Source organism: Salvia miltiorrhiza, chromosome 7 (genome assembly GCF_028751815.1).
Source record: "Salvia miltiorrhiza cultivar Shanhuang (shh) chromosome 7, IMPLAD_Smil_shh, whole genome shotgun sequence".
NCBI lineage: Eukaryota > Viridiplantae > Streptophyta > Magnoliopsida > Lamiales > Lamiaceae > Salvia > Salvia miltiorrhiza.
This window is the reverse complement of record NC_080393.1, coordinates 48,709,352-48,729,074: the sequence shown is the minus strand read 5'-3', so window position 1 is coordinate 48,729,074 and position 19,723 is coordinate 48,709,352. Positions and strand designations below refer to the sequence as shown.

Below are 19,723 nucleotides of genomic sequence, written 5' to 3'. Positions count from 1 at the left end.
ATAAAAAACTGGATGTGAAATTGAAAAATAGCAGTAAGGAAGAGATTGTAGATGATAAATGAGTCATGTCAATGTTAAGTGATGTTAGTGATGATTACAGGCACGTAGATGTTTTCATTGAGGGTGGGGATATATCTGGTGTTAGTGCGGAACATAGAGAATTTGAAAATGTAATTAGGGAGTGTGAGGGTAGGGACCCTGATGAGATCTTGATAGACAATTATAATGGGGAAGAGAGTGAGGGTGGTGAGGATGATGACTATGATCCTGTAGAGAGTGAGGGTGGTGGGGATACTGAACTCAGTTTAGGTGACACAAATTCAGGAGATGATGAGTTAAATGAGAGTAGGAAGAAGTTAAAGGAGAGTAGGAAGAAGATAAGAGAGAAAGATCCTGTCTTTAGTCACATTGATGATCCATAATGAATTTCAATGAGTTAGAGGTCAGTGGGAATATTTCAGAGTATGAAGAGAGTGATGGGTATGTTAATACTGATGAGAGTGACTTAGATGCTGAGACCAGTAAGCTTAAGTCTAAGAAAACGGTTTATGATCCTACTTGTGATCATAAAACCTTAGAATTCCAGCTAGGCATGAGGTTTGACAATGGTTGGGTTTGTAGAGATGCATTGAAGACATGGGCTATAGAGAATGGAAAGCATATTAGATTCAAGAGAGTGAATGCTGATCAATGCGAAGCCTACTGCAAACCTCCCTGTAAATGGAGAGTTTATGGTTCTATTGTTGGTGCTACAAAGACTTTCAAGATAAAAACTTTGGGTGAGAATCATTCTTGCAGTAGGGATATGAACAACAAATTGGTGGGTTCGAAGTGGATTGCCACAAAGTATCTCAATATCTTTAGGTTGAGGCCCAACATTTCAGTTGAAGAATTGAAGGCTGACTTGTGGGAGAGGTTTAGTACCCGAGTTGGTGTTGATAGGCTGTATAAAGCTAGGTCTTTAGCTAGAGAGATGGTGAGGGGCTCAGTGGATGAGCACTATGGTATGCTAAGGAGATACTTAGCTGAACTTAGGAGGGTTGACAAGGATGGCAGGTATGAATTGCTTCTTGGGGAAGAAAACATTTTCAAGGGTTTGTATATTGGCATTTCACAGTTGATAGGTGGGTTTAAAAGGGGATGTAGGCCAATAATTGGTCTTGATGGTTGTTTTTTAAAGACATACTTGGGAGGTATCCTCTTGGTGGCAGTTGGTAAGGATGGGAACAACCAAATGTTCCCCATTGCTTGGGCAATTGTTGAGATAGAAAACCAAGAGTGTTGGACTTGGTTTCTGAAATATTTGTTCTTTGATTTGGATATTCAAGATGGTGAAGGCTGGACTTTCATCTCTGATCAGCAAAAGGTCAGTGCTACTGTCATCTCTTTACTTAACCATTTAATCATCTCTTTACCATCTGTTATCTCTTTACTTAACCATTTATCATCTCTTTACACATGACAAGGGTTGGAAAATGCAGTAGCCAACCTGGCTCCAAATTCAATTCATAGAAACTGTGCAAGGCACATTTACATGAATTGGAAAAAAATTCATAAAGGCTCAACCTTGAAGAGTCTTTTTTGGAGGACAGTGAGGGCTACCACCATTGCAGAATACAAGATGGCACTACTTGCAATGAAGAAAGAGAGTGCAGAGGCTTTTGAAGATTTCATCTCAAGGGATGTTGAAAAATTCTGTAAGGCCTACTTCTCTACTACCCCTAAGTCTGATGCACTTGATAATAACATCAGTGAAACTTTTAATGGTTTCATTTTAAATGCAAGGGGTAAACGCATAATCCATATGTGTGAAGAGATTAGGACCTCTATTATGAGTAGACAAGTGAAGAAGCTAGAGTTAGTCAAAGATAGTGTTGAAAAAATCTGTCCAAATGTGAGAAGAAAGCTTGAAAAACTTAGGTTTGAGAGCAGGAATTGTATAGCATTTCCAGCTGTTGGCTGTAAGTTTGAGGTACAATTACATGCGGATAGATTTGTAGTTGATGTAGAAGAAAGGGTTTGTGCTTGTAAGGTGTGGCAGTTGACTGGTCTGCCTTGTGTACATGGCATCTGTGCCATCCAATATATGGGGAGAGAGGTGAGTGATTTTGTTGATGACTACTATTCGGTGGGTAAATACTTGGAGGCATATAAAGTTGGTGTAGAGCCTATTAATGGCCATTTGCTGTGGCCAGAAGTAGAGGGGTTCACTATGAAGCCTCCAGTGGTTAGGAGGATGGCTGGTAGACCTAAGTTAAAAAGGAAGAGAGCAGCAGAGGAGATTGACCCCAAAAACCCCCAGAAACTGAGAAGGCATGGTCAAGTGATAAGATGCAAGAACTGTGGCATAGAAGGCCATAACTCCAAGACTTGCAAGAATGAAAAAGTCGAGATGCCTAAACCTGACAAGGTAGCATTCTGTTTCTGCATAATTGTTTCAATTACATACAACAGATAGTCTTAACTTTTTGCACTCTTATTTACACAGAAGAAAAGAGGAACGCCAAGCAAGGACAAACCCACAACCTCCCAAGCACTAGTCCAAGAAACCTCCCAAGCACCAAACCAAGCACCATCCACAGCTCAAAGTAGTGCTACAGCTGCCACCATTTCGAGGGAAATAAATTTCTCCAAGAAAGGAGTTGGAGTGTATACGAACTTAGCAACTGGAAATGTCTACTTCCAAGGGCGTAGAATCACTCGAGGAAGCACCTCTCAACCTCTAGCTAGGGGCAGAGGCAGGGGAAGACCAAGAAGAACAACTAATGTGGTGACAACTCAAGAAAGTGTTGCTAGAGCTCTAGGAGATGGTCAAGATTGATGTTAGAACTGATGCTTTTGAAATATGTAAACAAACTTGTTTTTTTGTGAAGTTGTGTACTGAAGTTGGCATTTCTGAACAAACTTGGTGTTTTTTTGTGAAGTTGTGTACTGAAGTTGGCATTTATGAAATTCACATTTTGGTGATATGAATTGTTCACTTTATTGTGCATTCCATTTCCAGTTTTTTGGTGTCATTGAGCTCTGCATTTATGGTTTTTTAGCATTCCTAAGTTAAGAACTAGATCATGTCCAGAATGTTGAGCAGATTGTTGAGCAGATTTTTGAGCATTCCATTTCCATATTTTTTAGCATTCCATTTCCAGATGTTCGAGCATTCCATTTCCATATTTTTGAGCATTCCATTTCCATATTTTTTAGCATTCCATTTCCAGATGTTTGAGCATTCCATTCCATATTTTTTAGCATTCCATTCCATTTCCTAAGTTATGGTTTTTGAGCAGGGACAAGTTAAGAGCAACATTTCATTTCCATTTCCAATGATAATGAACAACAACATTTCAAACAAACCAACATTTCATTTCCATTGATTATCAAAACAATGTTGTTGGCATAACTATTACATTGAATTGCATTAGGCAAAATAAACAACCATAACACAAGCTACACACAAAACCACTAAAGCTCGGATCTTCCATTCAAGATTCTTCACGGCATTAGCAAAATATTTCAAATATTGCCGAAATAATCCAATAATTGACGAAAATTTTCAAAAATGCCGAAATAATTCAAAAGCTTTAATTATATAGAAATCATATATCGACAAGTTTTTCGGCATGATTATATATAATTATTAAAAAAAATTACGCATTTGAAAGAAAAAAACTGCCGAAATTATGAAAAACCCATGAAACATGAAACAAGATAAGAAAATCATCATGTTGAGTTTTTTAAAAAAAAACTTACGAACATCATATTATAATAATCATGAATAACAATGGACGAATCTAATTAGCAAAACATAAAATCAGAAACAACAACCGACAAAAATGGAAAATAAAAAATGAAACTTCAAACGTGGATTAAGAAAAAAAATAAAACTTCAAACGTGGATTAAGAACACAAAAATTCGTGGCCCTTACAAATGATACAAAAACCTCACGATTTAAATTCCAAAATTCGAGCTTACGGAGCTTGCGATTTAATTTTGATATGAAAACAATGAAGAGTTTCAAAATGAGCTGATAGATTCGTAGAAAAGAAAAGTAGTCCAAGAGTCTTGTAAATATATCAATAAAAAAGTGTCATTCGAAAAAGGGCGGCAAAATTAATAAATTTTAGGTTGGGCGGAGGTTTTGCCAGCATAAGTTGCCCAATACTGATGCCGAATTATAACGTGCCCCGAGAACGTAATGATGACTTCACGGAAGGAGTTAACAGCGTTAACTCTGTTAGATTTGTATACTGAAAGCAAGAACGTTTTATGCTTGTATACAATTGATGAGCCCAGGTTTGTGCTCTGTTTTTGTGTTTGTTTTAAGTCTAGATCGAGTCTTTTTCCGTGTGTTTGTGTGGTTTGGTCGCCTGGGAGGGCATAGTTCAATGGCAGGAACCAACTTGCGGGGAAGAAGCCAAAGTGTCAGAGAAATGGAGTATCAGAGGATTCAAAGGGCCAGAGTAGAGAAGCGCCAGCGGAGTCAGCTTTACCAGAGGAATCAAAGGGCCAGAGGAGTCACAAAAGCCAGAGCGGAGACGATTCCTCTGGAAGCCAGCGGGGAAGTCATTCCTCTGGAAGCCAGCGGGGAAGTCATTCATCTGACCGCCAGCGAGGAAGCAATTCCTCTGGACGCCAGAGCAGCCAAGTCAGCTGAGCAGAAGAATCCTCAGAACATTCCAGGGGTCGGAAGCACTGCCACCTCTCGTGAAAGAGGTATGCGCCAGAAGCAAATGGATTGTGGAAGCAGGATTTTCCCTTATGTCCATAAGTACCGCACGAGAGCTGGCAGGCGAGAGAAAGAAGGAAGGAAAGAGAAGACAGAGGTGCAACAGACGAGCGAGGAAGAAGTGCAAGTGGGAGTCCGAGAAAGGCGGAAGGCGGTAGCTATCCAAAAGAGACCGATAAGACCAAATCACAGCCTTATCCAAAAGGAAATATATCTTCATGAAGATTAGGTCTGAAAAAGGATACGCATCTCCATGCTTGCATGGATCCGACCGCAAGTCATGGGCTGGGCCTTCAAACCCTAATGACTCCTATAAATACCCGAAGAGCTTCACAAGCCAAGTGTGCTGAATTTCTGTCTTGTTGTGCTTCATTTTGAGAGTAAAAGCTAGCCCAGGCTGCGGGGCAATTTCTAGTACTTTGCATTTTATGTTTTGCACGGCACTTTCGGCCGTTGGTACTTTCATTTTCATTTAAGTCATTTCAATTCCAGTTATGTTTTCTTTTATATCTTTTGCTTGTGTTATTTACGTTATGGTTGGCTAAGTTTATATTCTGATTTGGGGTAAGATGATCTAAGCATGAATGAATAAACTCGAGAGGTCTAATTTGGGCATAATAACTATATGATCATATTCCCGATACACTAGGTTTGATTCCAAAAAGGTTGTAACAACTTGGTTAATTAATTGATCACTAGTTAACTAGGGAGTTCTGGCCACAAGTAATACTTTGGGTAAAAGGCGAGTTGCCATCGACCTCCAAAATAGTACAACTGGTGTTGGAGCTGTGACTGCTGTGAAATATCGGCGTAAGAGTCAAGTGGGTCTATTTAGTTCTTAAAGCATTCTGGGCAAAGCACAACTAGCGATAGGCCATCGCAGAGAGCGTGGATGTTGTCTGGGGTAGTTGATTTCCATTAGCTGACCCTTCTAAGGAATCATAAACTGAAAGGATAGATTGGGCAGGGGGTTTGTTGTGTGCGTGACGAGTGACAATAGGGGCACAACCATTCTTATGCCTATAACCACTGGTATGTGAATATAGTGACTAATCTTTGCACCAATGATCGAGTGTCAATTCATGTTTAGTGATTCGAACCCAAGTCAGAATTGTTTTGTTATTTGATTTATCTCTTTTGTTATTTCAGTTTAGATTGGATATCCGTTCTGCCCACAACCACGTTTTGGTCAGAACACAGAGGAAAACAAAACCTTTTTAGTGACACTCTTGCAGGAGAATTTACTGCTCAGTTCCCTGTGGATTCGACTCTGGACTTATCGCTAGCTAATCTAGTTGTGGGCACAGGATTATTTTATTTGCACAAAGCTCAAATGACAGCTTCGTCAACAATGTTTCCTAAGTTCACTATCTAATCTCCTATCTGATTGTGTTCATGATTGCATATGTATGTTCTTTATCTCTGTATAAGTAGATTATATGGTGTGTTGTAGATCACAGAAGACCATATAATTGGAATAACCTTAAGAGATATAATATAATCACAGCCGAAATAACTCTAGGACAAGTTATTGGTTTAGGCTGCGGTATAGATGGAAGTAGTTTGTCTTGACTACTTATCTATACTGGTACGTCATTACGTATTGATAGGACCACAGTGAGATATATTCTTCTATCTGACTTAAGTGAAGAATTAAAGATCTCGGTGACTTATAAGATCTTAATACTAATAAGATTTCAGATATATATGTTGATTCGTTTATCACTTTGACTTACTATGAGCGAGAGTTATATAGTAACTTGAGTACTCTGTATCTTGGGTGATAGCGGTTAATATATGATATTTGATTATCTGTATTAGTACTCGTATCCGGTATAGGATAATGACATCCCCTTAAGGAGCTCAATAATGTTTATTGCACTAAACCCTGCAGGTTGATTAAGTTCAGGCGCAATAATAAGGTTTGAGTGGTACTGCTTAAGGATTACAAAGAGATTAATTAATTTAGGCTGTCAGAGCTCTAATTAATTAATGGATGTCGGATATTTTAAATACGAGGATTTAATAAGTCTAAATACAAGCCCCGACTCATCACCGGCAATAAAGGGGTAAGTCAATATCGGTTCTCTAGTGGAATGAACTGATATTTATAAATTAATTATGGTCTGGGCTGACCATAGATAAATTAATTTATTTGAGGCCCATCTTTATTCCTTGTATCTGGTCCCTGGACTGGCCCAAAGTCTCCTAGCCCTAGAAGAAAAGAAAAACGCCTCCTACACTAGTTCTGTGCCTACACGTATTTATTTTATTATAAATACAGTTGTCAGCTCTCAGGAAAACACACTGATAAAATATTAGGGTTTTGGAGAGCTGTGGGGCGCAGGAAACGTGAGGAGCTTTTTCTCTCGTGGGACTTTCACAGTTCATTGTCCATCCAACGGTGAAAGCTGAGCGGGATACAGTTCAGAAGATCTGAGCTGGAGTAAGATTTTCGCAGGAAATCAAGTTTCTGGCAGTCTCCGAAGAACAGCCATAACGTCCTCTACAGAACTCCGATTGAGGTGAAACAGGCGGCCACGGAAAGCTCTTTCGAAGACGAAGAAGTCGTATTTCTGCACAAAATATGATTGGAGGTCATTTGAGGGGTCAAACGGAGCGTTGAAGTTGGCTGATCTGTTCAGCGACAGATTGACGAATTCTTCTGAATTCTTCAGGTATTTCTGAACTCCAACGTGCAGCTGTTAAATTCATAGGAGCATGTTAGGATTAATCGTTGTATGATAAATTAATAATAATCCAAGAAATGATCTTCGGGTAAATCGAGTATTAATTCAGTTTAATATTCCTTCAATTGGTATCAGAGCCCAGGATTAATTTCTTGGCACTATTATTAATTTATGTACGATTAATAATGTGCGTTGTTTTTACTGCTGTTATTCTTCGTGGTCTGTTGATTCGTGGAATACGTCGTTTGACGTTGTGATCGTTTTTCACCGCGAGAAAATCCGTGGTTAGATTAGGTTTTTCAAATTGTATTTGTTTTTCCTTCGTAATCTGTAAAACTGAGGAATGAGACGAGCACGACGACGAATCAACAACGAAGAACGGTGTAAGGAGGACACGACGGGTACGGTGCGGCACGGGCTGCCGGCGCCAAGGGCAGTGCGCGCACGAGCGCTTGCGCGCCGTGTGCCGCGCGCGCCTGGTCAGGTTGCCGTGCTGCCGGTTGCTGCTGTCACCGAGGTTGCCGGATGGTGGCGAGGTAAGGCGGGTCGAGGCGAGGCGGGCTGTGGTGGGGCGTGCGACGGGAAGCAGCCGGCAGGGGCGGTGCGCGCCCGGCGGGCGGCGTGCTGCCGCTGCTGTTGCCGTATGCTGCTGCTGCTGCCGCGCACACCGGGCGACTGCTGCTGCACGCCCGGGCTGCTGCTGCTGCACGCCAGGCTGCCGTGTCGGGCTGCTGCTGTGCAGCGCGCTGGGAGCTGTGGTGGCGCCGCCTAGGGGGTCCCAAACCCTAGGTAGGCGCGAGTTTCTACAAATCCTAGGGGGGCCAAACCTTAATTTCAAAGACGGGCCTGACGAAGCTGTTCGGGCCGAGTTTTACGTTTTTGAGTTTTATTTCTTTTTCTTTTCTGTTCTTTGTAATAGATTAGAAATATGGGGTTCCACGAATGGGTCACGAAGAACTTTTTTTTTGTTTTAATTCTGTTCTTTGCATGTCGTGGTGTTAATCCTTTATCCTCGTTGCATGATGTTTTTGTCTTTGCTTGTTAATATGTGTTTATTAACTGTGCTTAGACAAGCATGCTAGGTTTATCGTTTTCTTAAGTATGTTTTAGAATTCTGTAAGCATGTTTTACATGTTGCGTTCTAGATGAGCATGCTTAGGATTATGTGTGAGCATGATCAAACCTTTTGAAAGAAAAAGACTAAGCTGTATTAATAATTTTATAGACGATTAAAATTATTTAGTTCTCCACAAACGGTCTCTAGACAAAGTGATTGGCGTTGTGAGTAAACGTCCACCCGCGTGGCTTACTTCATATTTGTCCTTTCATAAGTTTGTCAGATGAGGTTTCTATAAAAATATTTAAATCCATTAAAGTAGTGGAAGTTATGCAGTAAACGTCCACCCGCGTGGCTTACTTGTGTAATTTTTCACGAGTACTTTAGACGATGGAATTAAATAAGATAACTAAGAAATTAAATTGAATGCGGCATGGTCCTAGTGAGTATGTCAAATTCAAAAATTTAATTTCAAAAGTTAGGTTGTGGTTACTACTTAATAATTATATTCTTAAAATTATGTAGACCTCCACAAGCGGTCTCTAGACAAAGTGATTGGCGATGTGAGTAAACGTCCACCCGCGTGGCATACTTCATATTTGTCCTCTCATAAGTTTGTCAAATGAGGTTTCTATAAAAATATTTAAATCCATTAAAGTAGTGGGAGTTATGCAGTAAACGTCCACCCGCGTGGCTTGCTTGTATAATTTCCACGAGTACTTTGGAGAATGTAATTAAATAAGATAACCAAGATAATTAAATTGAAAGCGGCATGGTCCGAGTGAGTATGTCAATTTCGAGAATTTAATTATCAAGGTTAAATTGTGGTCATTGCTTAGATATCATATCAAGTACAATGTACAACTCCCCGAGGAGTCCCTTCTTGATTATGATATGGTCTAGTTAAGGTCCAACTATTAATTTCCTTTGTCAAAAGGTTAAGTTGACATGGATGGAAATTAAACGACTAGGTAAATAGTCTGGTTGAGGAGTTCATGTGTAAACGTCCACCCGCGTGGCTTGCATGTAAGATTCTTTGGGCTGTTGGAGGTTTCATCAATATTGTTTTATCAAAAGGTTTCAATATTGTTGTTACGAATTATGTGCTTTATGTTCGTTACTTTCAGATATGTCTATGTCTCTTATTGTTTATTTATTCTTGCACAAAGTCTTTTAACCGGTCCACATATATAAAATGGAAACGCAGTTTTTAGATTTTTTTATCTTTATCACAAACTAAACACATTTTTTGTGTTGCTTACTACTCCACGTTCTTATGGTCCGAACAATAGTCAACTGATGAGAAAAAAGGAATTACATAAAAGGTGGCGTAAGACGAATAATGTGGCTATATGCTATATTATGAAGTATAATGTCACAAACCTTGTAGCTCCAACATCAGGGCATGGACAATGCTATTAGCATCATGCTGAATCTCAAGAAAGTGTTCGGAGAGTCGGACTGAGCTGCTCATTTAAATTTAATGAGAGTAATCTTATTATTTTTATGAGTGAGCACAGCTCAGTGCATGAGCATATCATGCAATTTTTGATGGACTTGACTTGCTCAGTAGGAGTATCGACGGTGAGGCAAAAGTCGATATTATCCTGAACTCTCTTCCCAAGTCTTTAATTAAGAATTTCTGCCTCAATGCTGTTATGAGCAAGAAAGATAATACTTCTTTTGAGTTGTTGAATGCTCTAGTTACGGCTAAGGAAGTTGTGGGAAAGAGATGTGCAAGCACTTGTTATTGCCAAAGAGAGCCATCTTCTTCGTCGAATGACGGGAAGAAGAAGGGTCCAAGGGGCAAGAAAGACAAGGGAAATAGTGGGAGTAGTGGTGTGATAAGATTGAGTATTGGAGATTCTTCTTTCAATACTCAAGGCAAAGGGATAAGGTACTTCACTTGATATAGTAACTGAGACATGTCAGCTCGTTTTCTACTCAGTTGTGAGTAGTGGATAACGAGAGAAACTGATAATGATTGTTGCACCTTGCATCGCTTTTAGGCTGACAAGGAAGCTGAGAAGTGATGAGATGATTGTCTTCGTAGGCAACGTAACTGGAGTCGCAGTTGTTGCAATTGAAGACTTGTCTTTAAGTCCTAAAGACATAGTTTAGTTTTTGAGAGTTCCTTATCATGTTCCAAAATTTTGAATAGATGGATCTTATGTCATTTTTGATAGTGGTGTTTCTATCATAAGAAATGACAAAGTTGTCTATTCTGGTATTTTTGAACATCTCTCTTCATACTATAACTTGTCTACAAAATACCTTTATATTGCATTTACATCATCGAACAAAAGAAAGAGAAAAGTTAAGGCTAATCTCTCATGAGGATCTTACACATATATTGATACCCTAGATTAGGTCACATCTATCTTAACAGGATCCAAAGGCTCGTGTTTAAATAGTACATTGGATTCAATCCAGGTTGTACCATTTGGAACCTGCGAATCCTGTATAGAGGAAAAGATGGAGACCGGGTCATTCATGGCAAAGGGGATAAAGGGCCAATAATGTGTTAGGAATGATCTTTTCTGATTCATTGTCAGTGTTTGGGATTCCAACCCAGTTTACTACACCGTGTAATCCCTATATAAGATGGTGTGGTGGAGAGAAGAAATAGGTCACTCTTGGAAAATATGTTCGATGATGAGTTATGTATCTTTGCAATTAGTCCTAAAGAATCAGAAGGTGGTTATTAGCAATGACACACGATTCTTAGAAGTGGACTATGAGAATAATCACTAATCCAAGTCAGATAGTGTGCTTCAAGAAATTGAAGACATTAGACAGGCGATTCCATCACCCAAGCCAAGTGTGCAAGAGTTTTGTACCACAAGACATTGCACGCACTGTTGACACACATGTGCCACCACAGATCCATTGTAGTGGGAGGGTTGTGGGACAACCCGATCGATTTATGTTCTTGGGAGAATCTTTGGATTCACTCCCTGGTAGTGAATATAAGAGAATCGACCCAGATATTGGAATTAGTGGAAGACGAGAATGTAGATTCCTGGCACGCGTCAATGGAGCAATCCATTAAGAATATGGGTGTATACTAGAAAATCTTGCTACCAGGAGGCAGTAAAGCCTTAGGTTGTAAGTGAGTATACAAGATAATGACAGGCCCGAATGAGCAAGGTCGTAGCTTTCGAAGCTAGACTGGTGGCGAAAGGTTATGCCCAGTGTAAGGGTATAGGTTATGATGATATTTTCGCTAGTGCCATGCTCAGAACATTCGGACCATTTTTCCCATAGCAGCTCACTTAAACCATCGAGGTGTGGCAAATGGATGTCATATATATTACCTTGAAAAAGGTAAGGACAGCCATGTGCAACAACCTGAAGGTTACGCGAGGGAGGGAGAGAAGCATCTCGTATCAATCGCTCTCGTGTCATCGGTGATGTGGTTTATCTTGCATTTTATGTAGATAATATCCTCCTAATTGGCGACAATATGGAGCTATTGTCAAGACATAAAGTAATGGTTATCCGAACAGTCTCAGATGAAAGACTAAGGAGGTACAGTATACGTCTCTGTGATCAAGGTTATAAGGGATCACTAGAAAATGATGTTGGGCTTATCTCGAGTGTCTTACATTGATACTGTGAATGCTCGTTTTAGTATGAATACCGCCAAGAAAGGATTGCTACCTTTTAGATATGGCGTTCCTTTATCTAAAGACTATGTCTTAAGATGCCTGTTGAGGTTGAGGAAATGAAGGCAGTATTCTACGTTTCCGCAGTAGATAGCTTCATGTATGGATTACTATGTACGAGATCTTATATTTGCTATGCAGTTAGCATGGTTGTAAGATATCAGTATAGTCCTAGTTAAGGACACTGAACTGTGGTAAATTATATTCTCAAGTCCATGACTAGAGAATAAGGATAGTTTACTAGTTAGACAGTTTAGTTCCTTTCTGGATTATATGATTTCGGATTTCCAGGCTGACCGGAACAAAGAATAATTACCTCGAGCTATGTGTTTTTCTTGGGAGGTAAAACCTTTTGGTTTGACCACTACCTTCAGGATCTAAGGGTAATTCCTAGTTTGCGTGAGAGCATCACCTTCGTGATACCTCAAGTGCAGTTGCGAACTCTAAGGAATCCAAGAACCACAAGGGGTCAAACACATGGAGAGTAAGTACCAAGTTATACGATTATTCGTAAATCGAGGTTTTGTGCTCATAGAATAAATTCTCACATATTGGAGAAACCTACTAATCTTTTCACAAAAGGCTTATCGCAAATGGTCATTGAAAGATGGGAATGCGGTTGATGCCACCCACTTAGGAAACTTTAAGTATAAGTGGGAGAAGTGTTAGGTGATTTGTAAATAGACGCATTGTATACTAAAAGTTTGCTTTAGTATAAGTGGGAGATTGTTGGATTTGTATACTGAAAGCAAGAACGTTTTATGCTTGTATACAATGTTTCCTAAGTTCACTATCTAATCTCCTATCTGATTGTGTTCATGATTGCATATGTATGTTCTTTATCTCTATATAAGTAGATTATATGGTGTGTTGTAGATCACAGAAGACCATATAATTGGAATAACCTTAAGAGATATAATATAATCACAGCCGAAATAACTCTAGGACAAGTTATTGGTTTAGGCTGCGGTATAGATGGAAGTAGTTTGTCTTGACTACTTATCTATACTGGTACGTCATTACGTATTGATAGGACCACAATGAGATATATTCTTCTATCTGACTTAAGTGAAGAATTAAAGATCTCGGTGACTTATAAGATCTTAATACTAATAAGATTTCAGATATATATGTTGATTCGTTTATCACTTTGACTTACTATGAGCGAGAGTTATATAGTAACTTGAGTACTCTGTATCTTGGGTGATAGCGGTTAATATATGATATTTGATTATCTGTATTAGTACTCGTATCCGGTATAGGATAATGACATCCCCTTAAGGAGCTCAATAATGTTTATTGCACTAAACCCTGCAGGTTGATTAAGTTCAGGCGCAATAATAAGGTTTGAGTGGTACTGCTTAAGGATTACAAAGAGATTAATTAATTTAGGCTGTCAGAGCTCTAATTAATTAATGGATGTCGGATATTTTAAATACGAGGATTTAATAAGTCTAGATACAAGCCCCGACTCATCACCAGCAATAAAGGGGTAAGTCAATATCGGTTCTCTAGTGGAATGAACTGATATTTATAAATTAATTATGGTCTGGGCTGACCATAGATAAATTAATTTATTTGAGACCCATCTTTATTCCGTGTATCTGGTCCCTGGACTGGCCCAAAGTCTCCTAGCCCTAGAAGAAGAGAAAAACGCCTCCTACACTAATTCTGTGCCTACACGTATTTATTTTATTATAAATACAGCTGTCAGCTCTCAGGAAAACACACTGATAAAATATTAGGGTTTTGGAGAGCTGTGGGGCGCAGGAAACGTGAGGAGCTTTTTCTCTCGTGGGACTTTCACAGTTCGTTGTCCATCCAACGGTGAAAGCTGAGCGGGATACAGTTCAGAAGATCTGAGCTGGAGTCAGATTTTCGCAGCAAATCAAGTTTCTGGCAGTCTCCGAAGAACAGCCATAACGTCCTCTACAGAACTCCGATTGAGGTGAAACAGGCGGCCACGGAAAGCTCTTTCGAAGACGAAGAAGTCATATTTCTGCACAAAATACGATTGGAGGTCATTTGAGGGGTCAAACGGAGCGTTGAAGTTGGCTGATCTGTTCAGCGACAGATTGACGAATTCTTCTGAATTCTTCAGGTATTTCTGAACTCCAACGTGCAGCTGTTAAATTCATAGGAGCATGTTAGGATTAATCGTTGTATGATAAATTAATAATAATCCAAGAAACGATCTTCGGGTAAATCGAGTATTAATTCAGTTTAATATTCCTTCAAACTCAACTCTAGATAAGAAAATTCGAAATTCATAAATAGTGTAAGGACACGTGTCGACAATCAAGTATGAGGGTACCGGGCACCTTTGTGCTGGGTAGAATTTACCCTTGATGGGCTTGGTGTTGCTGTTGAGGGCACAACTGGTAGTCTACTGTTGTTGTCAGTAGAGCATGAGGTAGACTTGTAGGCCTGCCGCTATTTCTTTAGCATGAGCAAGGCATGGACATTGTAGAGCTGCTGCCCAACACAGCTTTAGTGCGATAGATAGATAGATAGATAGCTTTAAATGCTTTATACTCCCTCCGTCCCATTAAAGTTGGCCACATTCTTTTCGGCACGGAGATTAAGAAATGGATAGTTAGTGGAGATTAGATGTGGACCCCTATTTTTTTATGTAGTTTGTAAAAGTTAATTAATTTCTTAATGTCAACTAACTTAACAACCATCTTTTCCACTTCTTATTAATTTTAATTTATTTTTTTCATTAAATTGAAATCTGAATTTACCAATTTATTTTATTAGTTCATTAAAATTAAATGAACTCAATATGAATTAAGTGGCAGCACTTAATTTCTGAATTCATCAATTTCTTAAACAAGTCTATCAATTAAACAACACAATAATTAAAGCAAATTAGGCGGCAGAGAGGGAAAGCTCATTGCCTCCAAAAAATTTCATTTCACAACTTTTAGTTTCCCTCCTAAACAAGTCTATAAATATGTCATCTGCCATGCCTTGGCAGATTCACAAAAACACAAAATAGTGGCAGTGCAGTAGCTTACAAAAAATCAGAAAAAAACATCAAACAATGAGACCTCCCAAGGATCTCTCTAACAAAGATCGAAATAAGATTGTGCAGTATCTTCTTGCAAACTTGAAGAATGGCAAGCCTCGGTACGGAGCCATGAAGGAGGCGGCATCCCTCTTCAACACATCACAACATACGATTACTCGTCTTTGGACGGCTACAAAAAAAAGGAGAATGGTCAAGAAATTTATCTAGCCAATGCCAAACCAGGTGCAACAAGAAGAAAAAGAATATAAGTCGACATAGAGCTGATACAAAGTCTGGAGCTACACAAAAGATCAACCATGTTAGGTTCGGGGGGTCTCGAATAGGTGTATGGGGGGGGGAATACACCTATAGGCTATTTTTACAACAATCTACTGACCTCAATCAGAGGGATCTCAGTCAGAGATTGAAATGAAACTTTGCCCGCAAACAAGGACTCCTGTTTTTACTGAAAACGGTTTTGACCAACAGGGTTGACGACTGATACTGAAAGCTCTTCAGTAATGAGTTATCAGTTAAGTTGCTAGAACTTAACTGATCCAAGTAAGGGCTTCAGTCGTGTTTGCTAGGATAGAGATGATATCACTCTTCCTTACTATCAGAGGATAGTTCAGTCAGATTGATATCATACGCAGCGGAAATTAAACTTAGTTTCATAATAGCCTCGGTGGAGCAGGTTGTTGGATTAAGGTTTCTCTATGCTGTTAGTCAGTGTTCAGTTTTATCAATTGAAATAGCACAAGTAAGAATATAAAACTGAAAGCTGTAAATAACACAGAGACTTTTACGTGGTTCGGAAAAACCCTTTCCTACATCCACGGCTGGTTGATCAGACCAACAATCCACTCCGCAAGTGCTTCACTGGTGCACTGCAAACCGTACCCGTGTGCTTGCCTGGTGCACACAACCGTAAACTGAAGAAAACCCTTCTTCAGCACCCACACACCTCGCGTAGGATTTCCCTGCTAAGCACACCTCGTGCTCAGACTTTTCACTCAGAGTTCAGAGTACCTTCCTGAACTTCGAACCACTCAAACACTCTTATGGGGGAGAGGTTTAAACGAGTGCCAACTATACTTACAAAGAACAAGTTCTTTGAAGCAAGTTTGACCTTTGGCTTCTGGGTAAACAGATATATGCCTAGGGTCTAAGAGAATGTATGTAATCAGCAGTGACTGATTTTGGCTTTGGAATTCTCTTCTTCGATTCAAGCTTGGGGGCGGTTAAGCTTTAGGCTGAGTAGCAATTTCGGCAGAGCTTTAGCTTATGTCATTGAATCGGTGAAGATTGAAGTGATCCTCGAGCGCTATTTGTAGGAGAACTCTTGAATAGATCCGTTGGCGTAAATCGTTCTCAAGATTTCTTCCGTTGGAGAGCAATTCGAATTTGGGCTGAGACTTCAATCTTCGAGGTTCCTTGTCTGTGTGGAAACGGCTCTCTTTGGTGGACAGGAGATGTGACATCTCTGAAAAGTAACCACCAGATAGAAATGACCTCTGCAGAGATAAGATATTCTGAGATCTCTACATTTAATGCGGCTGTACTTGTGCGTACGTGGCTTCCTCTGAACGTTGGAAGATCAGTCCTAGGAGGAATGTTCAACTGATACTTGACTTTAGTATCAGTCCTTTGCGCGCATTAAATAATCAGTCTTCAACTGATTCTTCAACTGATACTTCAGTTGGTAACTGCAGTCTTCAGTCTTCGTTCTTCAGTCTTCAGTCTTCAGTCTTCGACACCGCAACTAAACTAGAAACGAACTCTAACACTTGAGTTCAAAACGATTCTAGTCTATTACAAATAAGTCCTATGAATTTTGGTATCATCAAAACAAGGGTTAGGATATTCCACAAGGTTCCCAACAAACCATACGACGAATTGCAGTGGGGATTAATCAAAGCAAATCAACTGTTTGGAGGTGGGTAAATAAAGAGCTGATCAGAGTGCATTCTAGTGCTATTAAGCCCGACTTAACAGCACCAAACAAGTTATTGCGACTACGGTTTTCACTAGAGGCTTTGGAATTTGATCGCATTATGTCGGCTGTGAAGTTTAAGACTATGGACAACACCATTCATGTGGATAAGAAGTGGTTTTACATCACAAAGGCAGCAAACAGATTTTACCTAACATCGGGAGAGGGAGATCCTCACCACACGTGCAAGAATAAGGCTTTCATAAAAAATGTAATGTTTGTGTGTGCAGTTTGTAGGCTGGTATTTTCAAATTCGGGTGAATGCCTATTTGATGGGAAGATTGGAATCTTCCCACTAATAGAACAAGTTCCAGCCAAGAGAAAAAGCAAGAACAGACCAGCTGGAACTATGGAAACAAAGCCTATGCAGTCCGTGACCAAGGAAATCATGAAAGGGTGCTACATAAATCAGGTATGCAAAATGAAGCTCAAGTATGCAAAGAATGTGGATGTGCTATGTATTTTATTTTCAAATAAAATTGAATCTATTCTTTCATTTTTAATACAGCTTCTACCAGCAATATATCAAAAGTGACCTGTAATTACAGTTGTGATGATCTTGTGAAGGCTGTTGAGGCATCATATGCAGCACTATCTCTTACACACTTAACAAAGTGTTCCTAAGTTTACAGTCATGCATGGTAGAGATAATGAAACAGCGAGGTCATAATGCATACAAAATCCCACACATGAGTAGGGATGTCAATCTAGCCCGAAACTCGTGGGCCGACCCGAGTAACCCGACAAAATTAGAGGGTTAGGGTTGAAAAATCGCAACCCGATTATAAATCGGGCTAGCCCGTTCGGGTTGGCGGGTTGAAGCGGGTCAATCCGTCGGGCCAGCCCGTTGGGATACTATTTTTTTTTAAATTGATTTTACTCTAAGCCTTTAAGGTTTAGCCTGAAACTGAAATTTTTTCAGCCTCACTAGTCACTAGCGCGCCTCCACCCTCACTTCAGCCATTCTTCCTCTACCACCGACTGATCTACCACCTCCAACCACGCCGCCACGCTTCCCTCCCCTCCGGCACATTCACTCCCACCGGGCAACCGCACGGCCGCGCCTCTTTATATATTAAAGATATATAATTTATATCTTTAATATCTATGTATATTTTATACATTATACATTAGATCATTAAGAATAATAAAATACAAATGATAATTTTATTTTTATGCCTATAACCTGGTTAGCCCGATGGGCTAGCCCGAAATCCGAATGTTTAGGGTTAGGGTTGAAGATTTACAACCTGAAAAAATCTCCAACCCGATTAGCCCGCACTCGATTAACTCGGAACCCGATAGGGCTAGCTCGAAAATCCGGTGGGCTGGCCCGATTGACATCCCTACACATGAGGAAAGATGCACTAATGAGAGCAGGGGAGTTGCCAAGGGATTTGGAGGTTTCTAAGAATTTGGTGGAAGAGTGCATTACTTACCTGACTGAACATGCACCTATGAATTTGGTGCAACAGATTATGGATAAGTTAGGGTATCCCTTTGCACAAGAAGGCCTAATCAATGACTTCCAACAGTTAAAAATTTAGGGCTGCTAGGTCTCTTTTTTTAAAAAAAAAAACAAGGGTATGTTTTTTGTAAAGCAAGGGTCTGTTTTTTTGTATAGCAAAGGTCTGTTTTTTGTAAAGGAATTCAGTTATGCATTTTGTAAAGGGCTGGACTAAATGAATGAAAGACCAAGCAAATCAGTTATGCATTACTCATGTGTGCTGCCTAGTATGTGATGTTCAAACATAACAGATGGCACCAGCCGGCCTTAAGGCTTCAAACAACACACATCAAAAAACAAGGCACCAACCGACCTTAAAGCTTCAAACAAGGCACAACATCAAAACTGAAGGCACCGGGCTGTACATCACAGCCCGATACATCAACAACAAAGATGGCACCAAGTAGCCTTAAACATAATGCAAACAAAACACCAAAAGTCAATTTCACAAAAATTCTCAGAAACACAATTGAAAATATTTTTTCATCACAGAATTCGAATTTATATTTTCATCATTTCAGCACCATGTACACCAACAACGAACAATGCAACAATTAATCCCCACTCGATCATCATACAAAATCAGATAAGACACATAAAAAGGAACATCCTCACCGAGTAAGGAAACATTTGCTTCAATGTTTGCCAACGGGTCAGTTTCTTCGCCGGAGGGGGCTTCGCCAGAGAGGGCTACATCTCAGTCTCAGACACTGGCGTCCACCCAGCGGTGTCGACATCGTCATCAAGGGGCACAACATATTCCCCAAGAGACCACGGTGACAGTGTGTCCCCCACAACACAGCCATCGGAATCGGGTGTTTCAAGCGGAGACTGATACGGCTCCAGCTTCGCCGGAGACTCAAGGCTCGATTCAAACAACAATTTGCGTCGATTTGAGGGGAATTCGATGCCACCCAAAGAGGCGAAAGTCTCCGGTGACGCCAGAACACCAGTGGACACAACGGGGTTCTAGGGAGAACGACGACCACTCAGAGAGGCGAAAGACTCAGGGCTCCATTCAAACACCAATTTTCATCGATTTGAGTGGCATTCGACGCCACCTGGAGAGGT

At 40.1% G+C, this 19,723-nt stretch overlaps 1 protein-coding gene across 1 annotated transcript; it reads left to right on the top strand.

Moving 5' to 3' along the window:
- The first annotated feature begins 421 nt into the window (after positions 1 to 421).
- LOC130994323 (uncharacterized) lies at positions 422 to 1,462 on the top strand. Its single transcript, XM_057919368.1, has one exon. It carries the CDS (start codon positions 422 to 424, stop codon positions 1,460 to 1,462), a length of 1,041 nt encoding a protein of 346 aa, XP_057775351.1.
- The last annotated feature ends 18,261 nt before the right edge of the window (positions 1,463 to 19,723 follow it).

What these genes read in the sequence shown, in the direction of transcription:
- LOC130994323 (XM_057919368.1), top strand. Translation starts at nt 422, where the DNA reads ATGAATTTCAATGAGTTAGAGGTCAGTGGGAATATTTCAGAGTATGAA.